General features: G+C 37.3%; 1 protein-coding gene across 1 annotated transcript in view; it reads right to left on the bottom strand.

Annotated features, from left to right (window-relative positions):
• LOC145991379 (putative fatty acyl-CoA reductase CG5065) overlaps nucleotides 1-20,985 on the bottom strand; it is a 102,728-nt gene that overhangs the window by 73,537 nt on the left and 8,206 nt on the right. The window contains exons 3-4 of the mRNA XM_083127371.1: nucleotides 11,713-11,858; nucleotides 6,656-6,765 (exon numbers count right to left, since the gene is read on the bottom strand). Coding sequence (XP_082983497.1) covers nucleotides 6,656-6,765; nucleotides 11,713-11,858 — 256 coding nt within the window. The remainder of the gene's footprint in view (nucleotides 1-6,655; nucleotides 6,766-11,712; nucleotides 11,859-20,985) is intronic.

Here is a 20,985-nt window from a genome sequence, read left to right as displayed (position 1 = left end):
TTCCTGCTTTACATGGACGATCTCCCTGACAGACATGTATTCTCTCCCTATAAATGTACTTCTGTGTGCCGATGATTCTAAGCTCTTCAAAGTAATCTCATCACAACAATCTTACAACAATCTCTTTCAGAACTACTTGGTGTAGTCTCGTCAGTGGAACCTAGCATTGAATCCCCAGAAATACCACTGATTCACGTTTCCCTAAAAAAAAGGAACAATGTCCTTTCTGTTTACTCTCTTGAAAACAATCCCATCAAAAAGTTGTCCTCTCAAAAAGATCTTGGAGCACATTGCGAACACTACTAAAACAGCAAAGTGTTTTCCAGGTTTTATGTACAGATTCACTCAAATTGAAAACCAATCATTCATTACCATATTCTTCAAATCTCTTATTAGTCCAGGCAATTTACACTTTGACCTGGGAAAAATTGCTTCACAAGGTCTTTTAAGAGTTTCTAGCTCAGAAATCATTGCTGAATAACATATCCAAAATCAGACAACATCGGACCATGGGAAAACCCCCCAAAACGGATTTCAAAATGGCGGACTGGCAAAGGCAATTTACGCCTTATAGAGAGAGATAATGCTTTTCTTTACATTTACCAATGTTTAAACTAAAACTATCTTTCAACAATGTGCCACTTCTTATGTAATTTTGATATTAAAAATTATTTATAGAAGTTAGAAATCGAGAAAATTAAAATTACCTCCAAATAAAATTATTTTTCAACTTCTATTAATTATAAAGTCAACTTCTAAGGATGGACAAAGTTTAATTAATCATCTTCACCACTGTAAACACTGGCGTACAAATGTGTGTGTAGAAGGGGACAGATGGAGCTACAGTCCCTCCCGATTTTTTTACAAAAATCATTTTTTTAATGAAAGCAGCAAAGAACTTGGAAGAAACCAAAGTGCTAAATGCAAATCCCTCTTAAATTTATCCTCGGATTACAATTTTGAGTGAAAGATCCAAATATATGAAATATTTTATTGTGTAACACCCCCTCAGTAGAACCTAGGTGATTCCCATTTTTACAATTCCAATTCTCTCTCCACCATAAAAAGAGTTCTGTGTACGCTAGTGACTGACATATTATTATTGAAACAACTCGCCACGAGCTGTTGAAGAGGTCATTCGATTACGATTGCATCCACAACGTGAAGTATCATTTTTCGTCGTGCAAGAACAGCAAATCATCTTAAATAGGAAATCTGGATGTCGTGAGTGCACAGCCTCCATAGCAGAAATTATTATTTATATACCAAACCCCATCCCTCTGCCTTGATCCTCTCTTCTGTATACTTGCAGATTCTACTTTTAACGTGTGTGCGAAAGCTCTGGTACTTTGTGGACAAATGGGTAGGTGGCAAACGCTCAGGTGTAACCACCTAAGCAGCTGCAGATATCAATTAACATTCGACGACAGTTCGTTTGTGGATTCCAACGACTCCCAGTCGTACAACAGAAGCATTGCTTTTCTTCCAACGGCTTCAATATCTGAATGCTGACAGGAACGTACATTAAATGAATTTGCAGCTTAACGGAGTTCAGTTACCTTCATCAATTTGTCTAATGTCAAGGATTTCTCAATCGAACACATTATGGATCTGGTTTTGAGTTTTTGTTTTATGTCCACTTTATTCAGAGATAAGCTAATCAGAACTGGACATGCAGTTTAAAGTGGGATCCTAATCACTACGTACCTTCTTCAGGTATCAAACCCTGAGCCCATTGAATACAAGGCGATGGACGTTATCACTACGCCATCGGGGAGGTCAGAAAAATTCTGGGTATGGTATAACATCCCGTGAAAACATACAGAAACAGGAGCAGCTTGCGGATGTCACGACCTAACAATGATTTAATTCCGAGGATGTCGAACACAGTATTTGGAGATGTTTCCCACATTATAGCACTGCGATAGTACGACTTGAAACCATTTACCTTGGCATGGTACGGAAGCAAGTCGGCGTCTTCCCTCTAGTACTGTTGTACAAGTACTTGCATTTTGTGAAGATGAGACTGCAGCACGATGTCCAGATGAGCATCCACACTTGCATTGTACACAGCACACCGGCGCTTCTTCAAAGTCTCGCTTCTAAGGAAAATATTTGCTTTGTTTATGTTTTAATTAGCTAGTTAGCGTTCTTTTCTACCCACTGATCTTGGTGGAGTGTCTTCTGAGGGTTATTCCGTTGATCGTAGGACACCTACTGTATGCCTTCCATTCGTTTTCAGAGTGAAATCTGCATAAGAGACTGCAATGTTCTTAATGTTCTTGTGTGTGAAATTGTTAAGCAATGGAACTCAATGTAGGACAGATCCACCATCCAAAACGCACTGGCTTTACGCTGAACTTCTTCCATTAACTTGTTGGAGTATTTGAGTATTGCATGACCTAACTGAGACTTGTCGGCTCTCCTGAACATAGTTTGTCATTCGAATAATGCACAAAGATACGCACGAAGCTCGTAAGACATGACATTTTCCAGTGGCACCGCCTGTGCCAAAAGTCGTCACTCTCTTAAAGAGTGCTGCATCTGCTTGTATATCGTATCCGACAGGGCTCACAACAGCAGTAGCAGCAGAAGATCCTATGATTTTCACTTTATCAACCTTTTGGCAGAATATTTGAACATCTCTGTCTCAATCATTTTGAATGTACCGATGTAATGCAATTCCTGAAAATTAACTCTTAGATCAGCTGTGACTGCTGTACTAGTGCTGCAGTGAGTTTAAATGGAATGGGGATTCATCGTTCGATTGCTCTGTTCATATCATTTCTGTCCTCCGTTTGTCTAGTTTCTCTCATTTCTTTGTGATGTTCACCACTCCAACAAAACTCTGGTATATTATTGCATTGCTAAGTTGTAAGTGGAACATAGGCGTCTGGAAAACACCCATGTTGCTTTCTGGATTTCTGTAAACCCGCTTCCTCGTGTCAGTCCTTCCTTCTTTACAAGGAATCCCTTAGTGTTTGTTCTATTACGAGGTCTGATCCGAGTCCAACCCAGGATTCCGGATTCGATACTCGGCGGAGGAACATAGTGGTTCGAATCCCACTTTAAACTGTAGGTCCAGTTCCAATTAGCCTATTTGGGCATAAAGTGAAGTTAAACAAAAACTCAAATCTCAATCCGAGTCCGGCCCGTAATCTGGCACTTCTTTTGGTCACAAATTTACCTCCCAGGAACATTTTCTGCACAGTTGGATTTTCAGACGACAAACAACATTTATCTCGAAGTACAGGTATAGAGGCATAAGGTAATTGTGATATCCTGTTGCTGCAAGAATGGAGAGAATATACAGTATGGTTTGCAACTGCAAATCGTCCACGAGTCGACTCTATCAGCTGTTATGAAGTTACATGCAATGCAGGTCATTCCTGATTATCATATGTTTACTACCTCTTGTCCATGGTCCAATTGTTTCTCATAAATCGTAAACAATTGAGATATTTCCATTATTAAAAGGCAAAATATAATTTGACACAACAACAAACACAAATTATAAGTAATAATACACAAAATATTAAAAAATTATTCACAAATAAACATAAAATATGAGGAAATTCACAGTAGCCAGTCCGCCATTTTGATATACATTTTTGGGGGTTTTCCCGTGGTTCGATTTTGTCTGATTTTGAATATGTTATTTAGCAATGATTTCTGAGCTAGAAATTGTTTAAAAAGCTTCTGAAGCAATTTTGCCCAGGTTTGAGGCAAAATTGCTTTAGTTTGCATGGACTATATCTCCCCTACTCATATGCGTGCCCAGACACTCTGATTAGGGGGGGGGGAGGCAAAAGGCTTGATGAAAGTTCAGTCGGGAATGAAAATTCTAATTTTATCTCACTGTTTCATTTCATTGATGGGTGAATGCTACAAACCAAATAAATAGTTTGAAATGTTTCCTCCAAACAATTGTTTTCATGTATTTAAAACAAAACTGTTTAGCAGCAAGAGTCTGAAGTACTTAGTACTTATAACTTCCTTCTCTGGTAATTTACAACGCATTATTACAGAAAACAATAAAATTGCGAGCGAAGCGAGGAAGAAAATTTTTAATTTCAAAATTTTGCAAACTGAAAATAATATTGATTTAATGTGGAACAAAAAATTCTTCGGACTCCATGGAATTCTCTTTTACAATTTTTTAAATTTATATTGTTCGGCGCCCCTCCCCCTTAACTACGGCTCTGAACTTTACAAGACTGTAAGGAAAGCAGGCATTACGAGCGAAGCGAGCAAGAATATTTTACAAAATATATTGTATATAATTTGATATCGAGGTGCAATTGCTCCTCTGTGTTCACCCGCAGGTGCTCTTAGCCTTCTGGAAGAAATAATGCAAGAAATACGTGAAAATTAATTCCATATTTAATAACCCCTTGTCCTGCTTCTCTTAGATTCTACTAGTCTTGCTTTCTTTTACCTCAATGTTTGCCCCCTTTGGCTCTCTAGAATTGATTTCCGTTCAAGGCCGGGGAAGGGCAATGCCCATTGCCCCCTGCGGTTGCGCCACTGCACCCCCTTTTCTTCGTAGTTGCTTTTAACTTTAATCGGCTTGAAAATACTTAATTTTCTTTAAGAGTTTAATATAGTTTAATATCGTTTAATAACGGCGATAAGATTCCTCTCTACTAAATTTCTAGGTGAAACAGGGACATGGACGACTGGAACGGGGGGGGGGGGGGGGGGGGAGGGGGGGCATGGATGGCCAGACCTTCTCGTTAGAAATCGAATGTCAACCTAAAAGTATATATTTCACACGCATATTTTGATTACAGTCATAGTAATTTACATTAATGCAATAATTTGAAATTCAAGTTGTGTTGTTTGAGGGAGGAACATTATTATTGGGGTAATATACACCATGGAACAATACCTTGCTTGTCCCTCCGTGGAACAAATCTGCGGACGTCCATAATTAGGGGAGGCAATTCCCTCTTGCCCCTCGTGCGCAAGCCTATGCCCCCTACCTCAAATATGGCTTCAAGAATCAAACCATCTAACTAACTAACTAACTAACTCTCTAGCCTTCTTAAACCCGAAGGTTCATGGCTGCAGCAACACAGGCCTTCCATCTGTACCTATCTTGAGCAAGATCTATATACTCTTTTCCATCCCTACCGATTTCCTTTAGGTCCATCTCAACGTTGTCCATCCATCTTCGTCTTGGCCCTCCTACAGGTCTCTTACCATCAGGTTTCCCAACAAGAATCCTGTGAACTCCTCTTTCCTCTCCCATTCGTGCCACATGGCCTGCCCACCTAAGTCTTCTTGATTTAATTATTCTAATAATATCTGGACATGAATACAAATTATGTAGTTCTAAATTATGTAACCTTCTCCACTCACATGTCTCCTCATCCCTTTTAGGTCCAAAGATTTTCCAAAGGATCTTATTTTCAATTACTCTCAATTTGTGTTCCTCTTTCAATGTAAGGGACCAAGTTTCACACCCATATAATACTACAGGCAAAATTACTGTTTTGTATATTTTAACTTTTAGTTTCTTAGATATTAAACGAGAAGACAAAAGTTTATGGAGAGAGAAGTAACATGCATTTCCTGAATTAAGCCTACTTTTTATTTCCTCTTTAATATAATTTTCATTTGTTAATATTACTCCTAAGTATTTGAATTTGGAAACTAGTTCAAACGAGTTGTTATCAATAATTAGATTTTGATTATTACCTAACACTTGGTTTCGGCCTGTAAGCATATATTTAGTTTTCTCTTTGTTAACTTCCAAACCTATCTCTTTAGCTGTTTTGAAAAAATATTTTAGCATTATTCTTAATTGTATTTATATCATCCCCTAATAAGTCTACATCATCTGCATATGCTAACAACTGAGTCACACCATTTAATTTTAGTCCTTCTTTAGTTTCTTTTACCTTCCTAACAGCATATTCTAAGGCAAAGTTAAAGAGCAATGGAGATAATGTATCCCAGGATTGATTCTGTCCTCAACTTTTTCCTTGCCATTGCTCACCAAAGAATGCCTTCCCTAAGAAATCTCCATAAGACAGATAGTGTGTCTATCTTGAATATACAATTACCACATACTAATCGCGAACTAGCAGAGAGGAAATATTTGCATAAAATCATGAATGGCAAAATTAAAAGCGAATTTTTAATCAACCTATTCATCTACGAGTACCCACACGGCCAACAAGCAACGTAAAACTCTTTCATCACAATCTCACTATAAGTGTATCCCTTTTACAGCAGTGTGTTTGTCTTTGTCTACAGGCTTCCTCGTTTATATATTTACATGCCTTCAAACGATGACATATTTTTTTTTCTTCCCAGAACGCAACTTCCAGCAATTGTTAAAAATATTTGTTGTAATTTTTTTTTTATCTGTATTCATGCATTGTCTTGTTTTCCTGCTGTTAATGTTTCTGTATAATATTAACATTCAGTACTGTATCTGAAACATTAGTTAAATATATAATAATAAATAAAACATTTGCACGTTGTGTACGGCAATTTCACTTCTATATTCTTATTTTAGTGGCGTTCACAGTACTGATTTCTTCAAGACGTAAGAGAATTATCTAGAGTATGGGATAATGAATAGCACTCAATAAAAATAGCAATAATGTAGTAACATTTAACACACATATAGTTATCAACTCACCAACTGATGGCCTGAAGATGGCTACAGGTATGGAGTCTGAATATTCTTCCACAATGTTTTCTGCATAGGATTTCGCAAACAGATAGGCATTTTCTTTCTTTTCCAGGAGACTGTACAAAGGTAAAGTTATGTTGGTTTCTTCTGTGTTTATAGTTACATACTTATTAGAGAAACACATTTTAGATACACTGAAATATAGTATGAATCATGATATTTGGTTAATGTGTTATTCTTATTGATTTGCTTTATTATACTTCGCTTTTTGTGCCACTTTTGGCTAATTTGCGAAGATGGGGATGAGTGCATGATGAAATTGATGAATGGACACTCACAAATATCAATGCCCAGGCCGCGTTTCGAACCCAGGGCCCCTGGCGTCGTAGCGCGATGTGCTAACCACCCCGCCACAGTGGCCGGCTTTGTTAATGTGATCCACAGAATAAGTGATTGATTGATTTGTTGTATTAAGTCCACTTTATGGACAGAAAAGCTAATCGGGACTGAACCTACAGTTTAAAGTGCGATCCGAACCACTATGTGCCTCCAGTTCCACAGAATAAGTCTGTCTTCCTTTAGGTCCATCTCAACGTTATCCATCCATCTTCGTCTTGGCCTTCCTACAGGTCTCTTACCATCAGGTTTCCCAACAAGAATCCTGTAAACTCCTCTTTCCTCTCCCATTCGTGCCACATGGCCTGCCCACCTAAGTCTTCTTGATTTAATTATTCTAATAATATCTGGACATGAATACAAATTGTGTAGTTCTAAATTATGTAACCTTCTCCACTTACCTGTCTTTTCATCCCATTTAGGTCCAAATATTTTCCTAAGGATCTTATTTTCAAATACTCTCAATTTATGTTCCTCTTTCAATGTAAGGGGCCAAGTTTCACACCCATATAATACTACAGGCAAAATTACTGTTTTGTATATTTTAACTTTTAGTTTCTTAGATATTAAACAAGAAGACAAAAGTTTATGAAGAGAGAAGTAACATGCATTTCCTGAATTAAGCCTACTTTTTATTTCCTCTTTAATATCATTTTCATTTGTTAATATTACTCCTAAGTATTTGAATTTGGAAACTAGTTCAAAAGAGTTATTATCAATAATTAGATTTTGATTATTAACACTTGGTTTCGGCCTGTAAGCATATATTTAGTTTTCTTTGTTAACTTATAAACCTATCTCTTTAGCAGTTTTGAAAAATATTTTAGCATTATTCTCAATTGTATTTATATCATCCCCTAATAAGTCTACATCATCTGCATATGCTAACAACTGAGTCACACCATTCAATTTTAGTCCTTTTTTAGTTTCTTTTACCTTCCTAACAGTATATTCCAAGGCAAAATTAAAGAGCAGTGGAGATGCATCTCCTTGCTTTAACTCATCATGAATTGTAAATTTTGTAGACATATTAATACCCACACGAATTTTACTTTCTGTTTCACTGGTGCATACTTTTATCATACTAACAAGCTTCTTAGGTATTCCAAACTCTACTAATATATTATATAATTTATCTCTTTTCACCAAATCATATGCTTTTTTGAAATCAATGAATAGCTGATGGACGTTTTGATTATATTCCCACTTTTTTTCAAGTTTCTATCTAATGTGAAAAATTTGATCTGTAGTTGATCTGTTACGTTTAAATCCACATTGATAATCACCTATAATTTCATTAGCATATGGGGTTAGTCTTGTTAAAAGAATGTTAGATAGTATTTTATATTTTGTTGAGAGTAGAGAAATTCAACGGTAATTATTGCAGTTCATTTTATCACCTTTTTTAAACACAGGAACAATTATGGATTCTTTCCACTGTTGAGGGATTTCTTCTTCATTCCATATTAAACAAATTAATTTATGAATTTGACATATTAATGAATTTCCACCATATTTAATTAACTCAGCTGGTATTAAATCAATGCCAGGTGCTTTGTTATTCTTTATCCTTTTAATAGCATCTTTAACTTGAGTCAAGTTTGGTTCTGGAACTAAAGGTTCTGATTTATCTCCTACATGAACATTTAAAAGGTCATTAAAGTAGATCTTCCATCTATTTAGAATATCGTTTGGGTTAGCTAGAAAATCACCATCTTTATCTTTTATCAAGTTTACTTTAGTTTGTCATCCCTTTCTAAATTCATTTACACCTTTATATAAATCTCTGATATTTTTGTTTTTGTTGTTTGTTTCAATTTCGTTAATTTTGCTTTTCAAGTAATCTCTTTCTTTTACTTCTAAACGTACGGTTAACTTCTCGCTTTTTTCTATTATAATTGCTTAGATTTGTATCATCAGAGTTATTTAACCCCCTAAGTCTAGCATGATTTCTTATTTCTATTAGATTATGACATTCCTTATCAAACCATGGCTTACTTTTTCTTGGTTTATGGTATCCTATACTTTCTTTAGCTGCTGTCTATTGCATTACGTATGTGCTCCCAATTCTTATTTACGTCTGTTTCATTTATATTTTCATCATCATTTAAATCCTGCAAAACATCGAATCTATTTGACAGTTTTATTTGGTAATCATTCTTAATTCGTTCATCTGCAAATTTTCCTATATTAAATTTTATAACTTTTAGATTTTGTTGCTTATGATTTATCACTGCGAGTCTTTCTCTTAATTTAGCAATTACTAAATAATGGTCAGTGGCACAGTCAGCACCTCTATGTGTACGAACGTCAATTATACTAGTATGCCTTCTCTTATCAATGAGAATATGATCTATCTGATTATGAGATTTTCCATCTTTAGAAGACCAAGTATATTTATGGATATCTTTACGTTTAAAAGTGGTACTTTTCACAATTAAATTCTTTGAGGTTGCAAAAGTAATGAATCTTATACCATTTTCATTACTTAATTACGTTATATTTTTAGAAGGTTATATAATATATTTCTCGATATAACACCATTGTAGTTGAAAAGGATGAAAAAATAGAAAAATAAAAAAAGACCTTCACAATCGTAAATATGATGGTGCTAATAGTACTTACTTATTTAATCCAGGACTCTATGGCCCGTGCCTGACCTTGGGCTCCTTCGTGATAGCTGCCTACTTATCTCGGTTCTCCACCCTCTTATGTCCGTTTGTTTGAGGTCTTCTTCCGCCTGGTCAAGCCATCTCTTCCTGGGTCTGCCAACACTCCTCTTGGCATCCTGTTCCCCTTTGTAGATCTTATATACTGCTCTGTCTGGTTGCCTCCATTCTACATACCCCAACGAGCTAAGTAGTTTAGCTGTTATTTCACTTGCTATATTTGGGTTCTGTTAAAGTGTAGCTAGTTCTTCGTTTTCCCTAATAATCTGTATGCCATGTTCATAGATTGGTCCATATGTATCTTCCGCTAAACCTTCCTCTCCCATATATGTAGCCCTTCCTCTTCCTTTTACGTGAGACACCAGGTTTCCGACTCATACAACACTTTTGGTTTCATTATAGTTCTACACAGCCTTAGTCTCAGCTTTCGGTTCACTTGTGAGGACATTAAAATATTTCTAAAGGCATGCTAGCATCTGTTGCCTGCTGTTATTCTTGCTTGTACCTCTTCTGCAATGTTACAATCTTCTGTTATTGTTGAACCTAGATATTTGAAATTTCCAACTCGCTTAAACTTTTGACTGTTGGTTTCAAACTCATTTATAGTTTCATACCTGATCTTATTGTTATCATCTATGTTGTCTTATCCTGGTTTATTTCCAGTCCAATCTCATGTCCACTATTTTGTAATTGTTTCAGAGCAGCTTTTAGTGCTTTTAGTGTTCTGTTTAGTAATGCAACGTCATCAGTAAATGCAAGGTATTAAATTGTTCTATTTAAGATGGTTCCTCCAGGATTTCTTTCAATCTTTCTAATTACATGTTTCAAATTTATGTTAAATAGCAGTGTGGAAACCCCTGGCTTAGTCCTATTGTCATTTGAATTTCTTCAGAGAGTTGGATAAGTATTATAATTTTGCATTAGCAAATTAGCCAAGAGGCACAAAACGCGAAGTAAAATAAACTAAATCAAATCAAATCAAATCAAATATCTTCTGTCTATTCTCATATGGTCTATCTGATTATTTGCCATACCATCTGGAGACTGAGAGGTAGCTTTATGTATGTATTTGTGTGGGAATGTCGTGCTACTAACAATCATATTTTTACTGGTACCAAAATCTACTCGTTTTCCTCCGTTTTCATTACAGTTTACGTTAGGTTATGCTTCCCAATAGTTGGTTTATATACATCCTATCTTCCTATGTTGGTTTGAAATCTCTAAGAATTTTTATAACATCATGTTTTGGATGTTTATTATATGTACTTTCCAGCTGCTCATAAAAGTAGTCTTTGTCCTTTTCTTCTAATTCCTCATTTGGTGCATGTACGTGTGTAAGTGTGATATTAAAGAGTTTTGTTTTTATTTTTAATTTGCATATACCTTCACTGATTGGTTCAAAATCTATACCAATCTGTTTTATTCCTTTGGTCACTAAAAATCCAGTTCCAAAGGTGTTTGACCATGTCCACTATAGAATATTGTGTAGTCTCCCGTATCAATGATAACTCTTCTATTAAACTTAATTTCTTGTAGTGGAATAACTTCGATCTTATATTGCTCCGTTATTCGTTTGAGGTTATTCAATCCTCCTGCTCTATTAAGGGATCGCACATTCCATGTTGCCATTTTCCAATAGTTTTACATTTGTATTGCCTGTGTCGTACCATTATATCCATCCGGCTGCTATCACTTAGTTTCGTAACAAGTATTTTTCTGGGGCTGGACTGTTAATCCCACGCCCAATCTTGTAAGCTCCCAGGATCGTTGCTTTTCTGCTAGGGTTTTGTACCCTAGCCTTTGAAGATCCTTCTTTTTACTGCAAGGCAGTACTTTGCTAGTTTTGGTCCACCCCGAAACTATCCGGTATCTTCAATATCTGGAAGGCCTTCCCTAATCCGCCACCTAGGGAGGCACCCGATGGGGGACTAGTAAATGCTAGACAAAAATTAACCATCAAAATACAAGACAAGAAATTAATTGAGCAAATACACTTACAGGGGTTGTACCTCCTTCAGACAGTCTCCATTCATCAATTTCAAAGCCTCCATGATGTTGTCGTAAGTATACGTTGTGTCGTAACGTCTCTCCTCGACAACCCTGTTTTCGCAATTAGAGTATGCTGTAGAAACATAAATGAACACCTGAAAATAAAATGTATTTTTTAGTACCATCTAAATTGTAGATCAATCAATGCATATGGTTGTTCCTACTGCGTTGGGGTACGAGCAGTACGTGTTATTATGCTTTTCCTATTTTAACTGTATATTAGGAGTGGAACGGAAACAAGTCTCAGTTTCGTCTTTATCTATCTTGAAATTCGAGACGAGATTGACACGCAGGGGCGTAACAATGCAGAGGCAACAGGAGCGGTAACCTCCCTCCTCCGATGTAAAGGGCTAACCGAAGTGCTCTTAGATTGTAGTACGTTTTCAATTCTCCACAAGGACATTTTTACACTACAAATTTTATTTCAAACAAACAATATTTACGGGTGGCCTCAATTTAAATTTCTTATCTAATTAACTTGAATGTATCTCTTACTTAAGATCTGTGCATTTAGAAACCTACGACAATAAATTTGCTTTGATGGAATTCGAATCTTTTTTTTTTTTGTGATTTGTTACTTTACGAAGAAGAACTGTTTCTCTTTTTCACCTATTTTATTACAAGTTCATTATAATTTTGGATTAGGCCGATGTCTCGTTCAACTGTGTCACTCACTGCTTTCATCTGTGAGATTCTATGATTAAATTAATTGAAAATGGGATCGTCCACCCATTCCTTTGGATAATTGAAGACTAAAATTGGTAAAATTGGTAAAATTGGATAATTGAAGTTAAAATTGCCACAATAATTCAAACGCCGTTTTCCACGTTAAATTCTAAAATGTGCCATCCTTTATAATGTGGTAAACGTGAAAAATGGCTGGTAGCCCTCTAAGTAGTTCAAAGGGCGTGTAAAGAGGTCACTAGTGTGAACGTTCTTACGGGCCCATGTGCTGAACGATGCCATTTCCCAACACTTTCGCTTTTGCCACTTACAACCTTTACCACTTTTAGTCCTTAATTCTTGCAGAAAGGTTTCCGATTTTCTTTTACTTTCCTCCAAAGAATATAGTCCTTTCTGTCACAAGCTTCGCTAACTTCAGATTGTCCGCTTCATCTGTGATCTGCAGTCATCATGCTGGGATGGAAGATCTTGTAAATTCGGACATTTTCTCCATTGCTTCCGTGTCACTCTATCATCGAAAGAAGCAAGCGAAACCAGGTGTTCCGAAAGAAACACAGATATCTGCAAAATGCTCCGTAAGTTTTGATAGCCACAATCCGACTCGTATAAGTCATAAATGGGATATCGTTCAAGGGGCTCGAATTCCAAGAGAAGCTTCTTTCTACTGTTTGATGTAGACCAAGCTCACAGGCAGGGCAAAGTAGGTTATTTTCTTGATTCATTTTAGGCCAACTGCAATCAATGCCGAAATATCTTAAGCACATAGATACATTTGCTCATCCACAGAACATGATGAGTTGCACCGGGAGATCGAAACGACTCATTTCCACTTCTTCCTCCATGAAACAAAAAAGAGAGGGGCAGAATTCCTTCATAATCATCTCTTGGTTGCTGGACATGAAGAGCATGTGGCAAATAATTTACAATCCCATTCTTCAACATTCTGAACATCGAGTGCCTTTAGCTGGCGAGGACCAAACAGTACTATGACATAATCGATCCTCAAAAAAATATTATTATTATTTACTACCACACTAGGGTTACAATCATGCCATACATCTCATTTAAAACAATATTAATACAAATAATGACTTGATGCCCTATGTTGTAAATATATATATATATATATACAAATGCTACAACTAAGGAAAATGAGATGAATTTACATGAGCATGTAGAGTGTTACATAGTAGCAATGAAATAAGGAAAGTTTCAGTATTATTTAAAAGGAGAGAAGATGTATGGGTGTGTGGGTTTGGATATGAGTGGAAATATTTTACAATAGTGCAAGCTTCAAGAATCCATCAATTAAGTTTAAACTTCACATACTAGAGAACAAAAAAAAATCATATGTGGAAATTGGTATGTATTACTTTATTTTTTCACAATAGTTTGGGAATCTATCCTGACAGGAAATAAAAATGTGCAAAATGGGGCGACCCCCAAATATTCATCAATCAAGTTAAAATTTTACTCACAAATAAGTTATTACTAGAGGATAAAAATAAGGTATGTGGAGAGAAGTTTTGAATTGCTTCAGTTTATTTTTATACCCTGTTGTGCCATGAGGTTTAATTTTATTTACCAATTCTAGATTTTTTAGAGGACCTCTATGTGATTTTTTAACCGATGTTTCAAAGGATTCCGCTCCCGACGTGTGAGCACAACGGGCGAAATCAGAGGTCCCATGTTTGGACCCTAGTCAGGCATGGTTGTATCATTGCTATTTATTCAGGTTATGATTCATCTTATCGTTGTAATTACCGAAGAGATAGAAAGCAACCTCAAATAACCAAATTAGAAAATGACGTTGCAAGATTTCCCCTCCAACAAGTAGGCAAATAGCAACAGAATATACGTCATAAGTAATTTGCTTCCTTACATCTCACGATTACATTTATTCGGTGTAAAAATCAGAATAAGTATATTTGTATGTCTGTACAACTTTCCATCTAAGAAGCTGTCGCATTTGCTGGTCGAAATTAAGAAAAATCACAAAAAACGGAACGATATGTGGAATTTTGAAACGTAAACTTCCTAGAGCATGGAGACTATTGTAAAACTCTTACTACATACACCTCGTTTTCTTCATGAAGTAAAGGGTGATTTATTCTTCATTACATCCCCCTTTTTTTATCGGAAACCCTCCTCCCCTCGCCGCCCCAGTCCGAAAGCCTATCTTCCTATACTTCTATCACACGCACCCCAGTGACGGATCCAGAAAAGTTTCGAGGGAGGGTTCAAGATAACAATTAGCTCTCAACTAGTACATCCTCAACAGTATATGCATTATTTTAATACATTTCTATTATATTAGATCCATTTAATATAATATTTTATATATAAAAATTGCATTCACGCCAGCCCTAACAAATCACCGCAGATAGGAATGGTACCGAACAGTAGCAGCGATTGGGTTCTAAATTGGGGGGCGAGGAAAAGGTGTCAAATCTTGGGGGCAAAAATCGATTAAAAATGACAGTCACAAAAATCAATCGAATAGATGTTTTTCCTTAACATGCCGGCTTATTTAACATTAAAGAAAAACGGAAATTTGATCTTTTTTCACAATGTTTTTTCTTAATGGTTAGTAAAGGTTCGTAATGCCAAATTGTACTAAGCAAAACGTCGAAAAAGCCCAACTAAAAATCCGCAGAGAAAAATGGTTCTCTAAAAAAGTACCTATTTTCCAACTACTTCAAACTCTATCTAGTGTGGACGATTTTCCTGTTACAAAATGTTCTGAAATGTGGCTTATATAAAGGAAGGACGCCATGATCCAACGCATAATTTATATTTCTACATCAAAATACATAATCCTACTCCAGTGGTAACTTAATTGTAATGACCTCTGTTGCACTCATACACAAATTCCAAAAAAAATCTGAAATTTTCCCCCTTCTGCATTTTCTTCAATTCGAACACTGCTTACACCTAAAATTAATTATAATCAATTAATCAATAAAGTGAACATTGTTAATAATCGTTAATGATTTATTAATGAGTAAACAATGTTACAGTATCTATTGAATTAGTTACTTTGTACACATTATATTATTAGACTCCACCATTTGTCAAAAATAAATAAAAATATCTTTAATCACAATCAACAGAATTATATTTATTTACCACCCTATCATCTAATTTTTTTGTTTTTTTGTATTTGTAGGTTCAGCTACTAATAGTAGTAACTGGTAACCCCACTTGAGTAGTCTGTCCGGGGCCCCCATGAGTCTCGTTACGCCACTGCTGAGACGACCTTATAAACATTGAGAGTAGACCGATACTTCTTGTCCGAGACTATGGAGAGGTGTTCGATACTGTGGAATGATATTGAAAAAAATTACCGAAATCAAATCCATACTCTTCAGACATACCGAACTGAGATCAGCCTGATAATTTATAGTTAAGTCATGGGTTTTGTTTATAGTAAGGACCAGTGTTCGGAAAGTTACTTTTAAAATGGTAACTGGTTACAGTTATAGTTACTTGCTTAAAAAAGTAACAGTTACAGTTACTCATTTTAAAATGTAACTCAGTTACTTGAAAAGTAACTGTAAGTTACTTTTACAGTTATTTTTTGCTGAACTTGAAACCAAATTACACAAATCGATAATTAATTATAATAAAATATTTTGTGAAGCCTAACATGTATTTTACTTATGTTACTGGTATATAGAAGTCTTCGTATATTTATATTTATTACAAAATATAGTGCTCTCCTGGGCTTTATGCAATGTCATGAAGGCGTATGGGGGGGTGTGGAGTTAGGACCTCACACACACTTCATCACGGCCGAAGGTGGGGGTGACGTGATCAGTACCACCCCCTGGCGTTCAGGTACCCACTTTATTTTTTTATTTAGATTTATTTTCTTTTTGTGCGAGCCATAGGCTGTACGCACTACATAGTTCTGATTTTTCTACAATATTTTGTTACATTTGGTTTTCTTTTAAGCTGTCTCTTACTTTGTCCCCTATATATACATTCTTCCCCTCTCTCAACAGTTCTTCTTCCAGTCTTTCTTCCTTCTTCCTCGCCCCACTTCTCATTTCCTGCACTCTCACCAAAAATCATACATTTTACTTTACACACACTTACAATATAAAGATGGCTCGTCTGGATCATGATCACTCATTTCGCTGCCTCTCTAATAGCTTTCCCCCGCCGTTCTCTTACTTCTCCCAGGTATTTACAAACTTTTTGCCCCGTTTCCTTTAACTTTATTCTGTCGTCTACCTCCTCCCTCACCTGTTAAGTTTTTCATCCATTTGTCCCTTAGGTCACGTGTAGAAGGGCAGTTCAGTAGGATATGCTTGCCCGTCTCCTCCCCATCGTACAAAGGACATATCATTTCCCCTGCTTCGTTTATCTTTCTTAGTTGTTTCCATCCCCCTAATCTGAACCAATGCTTCGTGCCTCTTTCATTTTTTCCCACAACCTGGATGTATTTCGCTTTCCCCCATTCTCTTGCTCTTAGCTGTTCCCTGATTGAGGTCTTTGTTTGCCAATCTGCTATTATTTCTTGTTTGCCTATGTCCAGTAACCTGTCTCTGATTTGATTTTCTGTTGAGATGCCTCTTCCCATACCCAACCCATTCCGCTATTATATAAGATATTTTTCACTTCCATACCCCAGCTGTAAACGTTTTCCTCCATTGTCTGTATTTCCAAACATTGTCCCCTGAGCGTAGTTTGGCCCTATTGTGATAATCGCATCCAATATTTAACAACCCTCATTCGTGCTTGTACCGCGTCTCTGTTCAGGCCCAATTCCTTTAGAATCCCACAGTTGGCCGTGCCTCTGCTTACACCCATTACTCTCTTATAAAATTCGGTTTGTATGCAAATTATTGTGTTGTCCCCCCTTAACCCCCACAGTTCTACTCCATAGTTTAATTTAATACTATTAATGAATAGAGGTTTTGAATGACAGGGAAAGGCATTTGAGGTGCCTTATATATTGTCCTTATGACTTGTTCTTTTGCAAAGTTTGTTTTAGTTTTTCTTGCCCTTATGTGGTGTGTCCAGCTCCCTGTCATAGAGTGTTGCCCCCAGGTATGTGAAGTTTTTAACCCGCTCTCCATGTCTCCTGTCTGCTAAATATGTAGCCATTTTTGTAAAAATGATTTTTGTTTTTTTTAATGTTGAACTTCATTTTATATTTGATGCACCCCTCATATATGCTATCTATGCCCCTTTGAAGACCCTCTATTGTCTCGGACAAGATGACTATGTCGTCTGCATACATAAGGACTGGTATATTTTGCACTCCTATACATGGGATAGAATCCTGGTCCATTTTAATTTCATGCGCTACCCAATCTATGAACAGTGAGAATAGCACTGGTGATAGGATGCATCCTTGTTTGAGTCCTCTGAGCGAAGGCTGCAGTGCAGATACTTGGTTTCCTTCGAATCTTACTCCGAATTCTAACCTCGCATATATTGTTTGCAGTGGTCTGATCATACGCGCGTGCGCGTACATTCCCTTCTCATACAATTTTCCCCACAAAATATCCATATGAACTTTGTCGAATGCTTTTTCAAAATTAATGAAACATGCGTATAATTTCCCGCGCTTTCGTTTTATTTTCCTCTGTACGAGTGTTTGTAATATGAATATGTTGTCTAACGTGCTGTACCCTTTCCTGAAGCCCGCTTGTAGTGGTGACATTTTGTCGAATATTTCTGTCCATTTCTGGATCCTACGGTTTAAGGTGTGTGTGTAAATTTTACTCCATATAGGTAATAAAGAAATGCCTCTGAAATTGTTTGCGTCAATTCTGTCCCCTTTATAAATAGGACAGATTATGGAGCTTGCCCAGTCCTTCGGAAAGTACCCCTCTATAAAAATCTTGCCCATTAATTTGCTTTGTGTTTCCACCATACGAATGTCAGTTTCGTTGGCTTTGAAAAATTCCGCCCCAATGGAGTCAAGTCCTGCCGCTTTCCCCTTTTTCAGTTTCCTTATCGCTATTTTTATCTCATCGACCCCTAAATCTTCGTCGAGAATCGGAACAAAATCCCCTAAAAAGTATATTTCCCGCGTAACTTCTAAGCATGGTGGCCCCCCTTCCCCCCGGACGACACGGCGACAGTGTGCTTCCCAAATGTAAGGTTCAATATGTGCCCAGTTGCTCTTTTGGCCCCGTATTTTCCGTAGTATGCCTCACAAAGCGGTGTTATTCTTTTCTGCTACGGCCTTTTTTTATATCATCAAAATTTTCCTGTTCCCATTTCTCCTTTTCTTCTGTTAAAATGTTATTATAAGCCTTTCTTCTTGAGATATAGTTGTTTCTGGTTTCTATGCTATTTCCTTATCTATACCCTTTTAACGCGTGATGTAGTTTATTTTTCATCGTTGTACCACCTTGTCTTTACAGGCCTGTCCCCCTTCCCCCCTCTCTTTGCCATATTTCTTCCTGCACGTTCAAAGTATGATATTCCAGCTGAACCGCTTAGTCTATATTGGATTCGTCTAAGGCTGTGCACATGCGTTCACGCATCATTTTTGTTATGTCATCCTCCATAAAACAAACGTATCGTTCCTTCCTTTGTCCATATGTATTTAAGGAATAATTTTTCCCGGCTCTGTCCTGAGTTTCGTATTACTGTTATTGAAAACTACCTTCCCGTTTATTTTGTACTGGAGGGAGAATTCGAGAGGCATATGATGGGATTGCGTTTGGGCATGCACACGAAAATCTCTGATCTGTTTCAGCATACCGAGTGAGCATATGGTATAGTCAATTGTGCTGCTTCCCCCCTCCCCCACGTACGTAAAGTGTCCTGGTTGATCATCGAAAAATTTGCCGTTTAATAAAAAAAAGTTTGCAAATTCACAAGCAAACCTACAAATAAATTTAGAAATAATAAATATTAATATGTCAAAGAAATATATGAAAATAAACAAAGATAAAACAACTGTGTTAAGGATAGGGAGAATAGAAAAACCCTGCATAATAAGCTTTGAAGATTCAGAGCTAAAACAAGTACAAAGTTTTAAGCATCTAGGTGTTGCAATCAATAGTAATGGAAAAATAGATGAAGAATTAAACACTCGAATAAAGAATATAAGCAGATTATATTATGCCATAAACAAAGGATTTTTGTACAAATCAACTTATGTACATACCAACATTGATAAATGGAAGTGAATCCTGGATAATTAATGAAAAACAAAAACAAAACTTACAAACAGTAGAAATGAAATAGGATGCTGATCCCCAGGTGATCCTCCCCCAAACGCAACAAATAGTTTCCAAGGTTATCGAAAAACTGTTCTGAGTAGAATTTTTACCCCGGTGGTTGCCTGTATACTGCTATTAGCATGAAGTTCAGAGACCTCCCCGAAAATTGAATCCCCACCATCCCCTCATAATTAATATCTAGTGGTTTTATGATTTTTTTCCATTTTTGTTTAAATATGATTGCTATCCCACCAAGACGCGTGCCCCTATTAGCCCTCCTACACGTAACTTTCGAGAACCCCTCCCACAGCGACTCTGGAACACTATTAGACCTTTCCCAAGTTTCCATGTAACACTGAATGTCAAATTGCTGGACAAATTCCATAAAACTCTCGTCACGCACCCTCTTCTCCAGACCCTCGATATTCGAGGTTAGGATACGCAATCTGCGGTCGTTGATCGAGCGTTCCACATTTTGCACTAAAGAGAAAGTTCCCTCACCTGCATCTTGGAAGTGTCCAGAATCATCCTTGTCTCCCTCCGGCGGTTGCACTGATTTCGGCTGCAGCTCCGAAGGCTTCTCCTTGTCCCTCATCCTTGGACGTCTGCGGTCGGAAACATCACACACATCGGCACAATTTAAACCCGAATCCCTAGGACGCACTTGTTGTTCTCGCCGAATCTATTTTCCCCTTCACTACAGAGTCCGGGGGTCATTCTGTGCCTCTCCTTTTCCTAAGGCGTGGATCCCTGGTGTCCTGGCTGGACGATTATGGCCTCACGTTCCAAGCTCCCCCGTCGTACGAGCCGCGTCCAGCCGTGACATCTTTCCTCTGAGAAGCAACCCTTTCTTGGCCGTTCACCTTTCCTGGCCTTTCACCTTTCTTGGACCTTCCATCCTGCTGCCGCCGGGTTCGCCTTTGTCCACATCCTGTCCCTGGTTGCCAAATGTCAGTCCTCCATCTCCTCATCTTTGTCCAACGCAAATGATGTCGGAGCAATCGTCGTTCGTAATGTAGGCTTGGCCATCAACCATTAATTTATTATGAGTAATAATAAAGGTCCGTATCCTGGCATCCCTCATGTGTTCCGTCAGGAGTTGCCTCTGCTTCAGGATCTGTGGCGAGAAATCTTCTCAGAGGAATATGTAGGTGCCCCATAGCATCTTCCGGCATGCCAATATCTCTTTCTTCTTTTTGTAGTGGTGGAACTTAACAATGATCGGCCTGCAACCCGAGACTTTGTAGTTGAGCCTGTGCGCTCTCTCCACCGCCAGATCGTCGAGGTCCACGTTCAGCTTCTCCTTCGTCAACTCTCTGATCTTCTCCTCCGACTCTGCAGCCAG

Source organism: Lepisma saccharinum, chromosome 8, assembly GCF_977018435.1.
Source record: "Lepisma saccharinum chromosome 8, izLepSacc3.1, whole genome shotgun sequence".
NCBI lineage: Eukaryota > Metazoa > Arthropoda > Insecta > Zygentoma > Lepismatidae > Lepisma > Lepisma saccharinum.
Note: the sequence above shows the minus strand (reverse complement) of the source record. Positions and strands in the feature narration are given on the sequence as shown.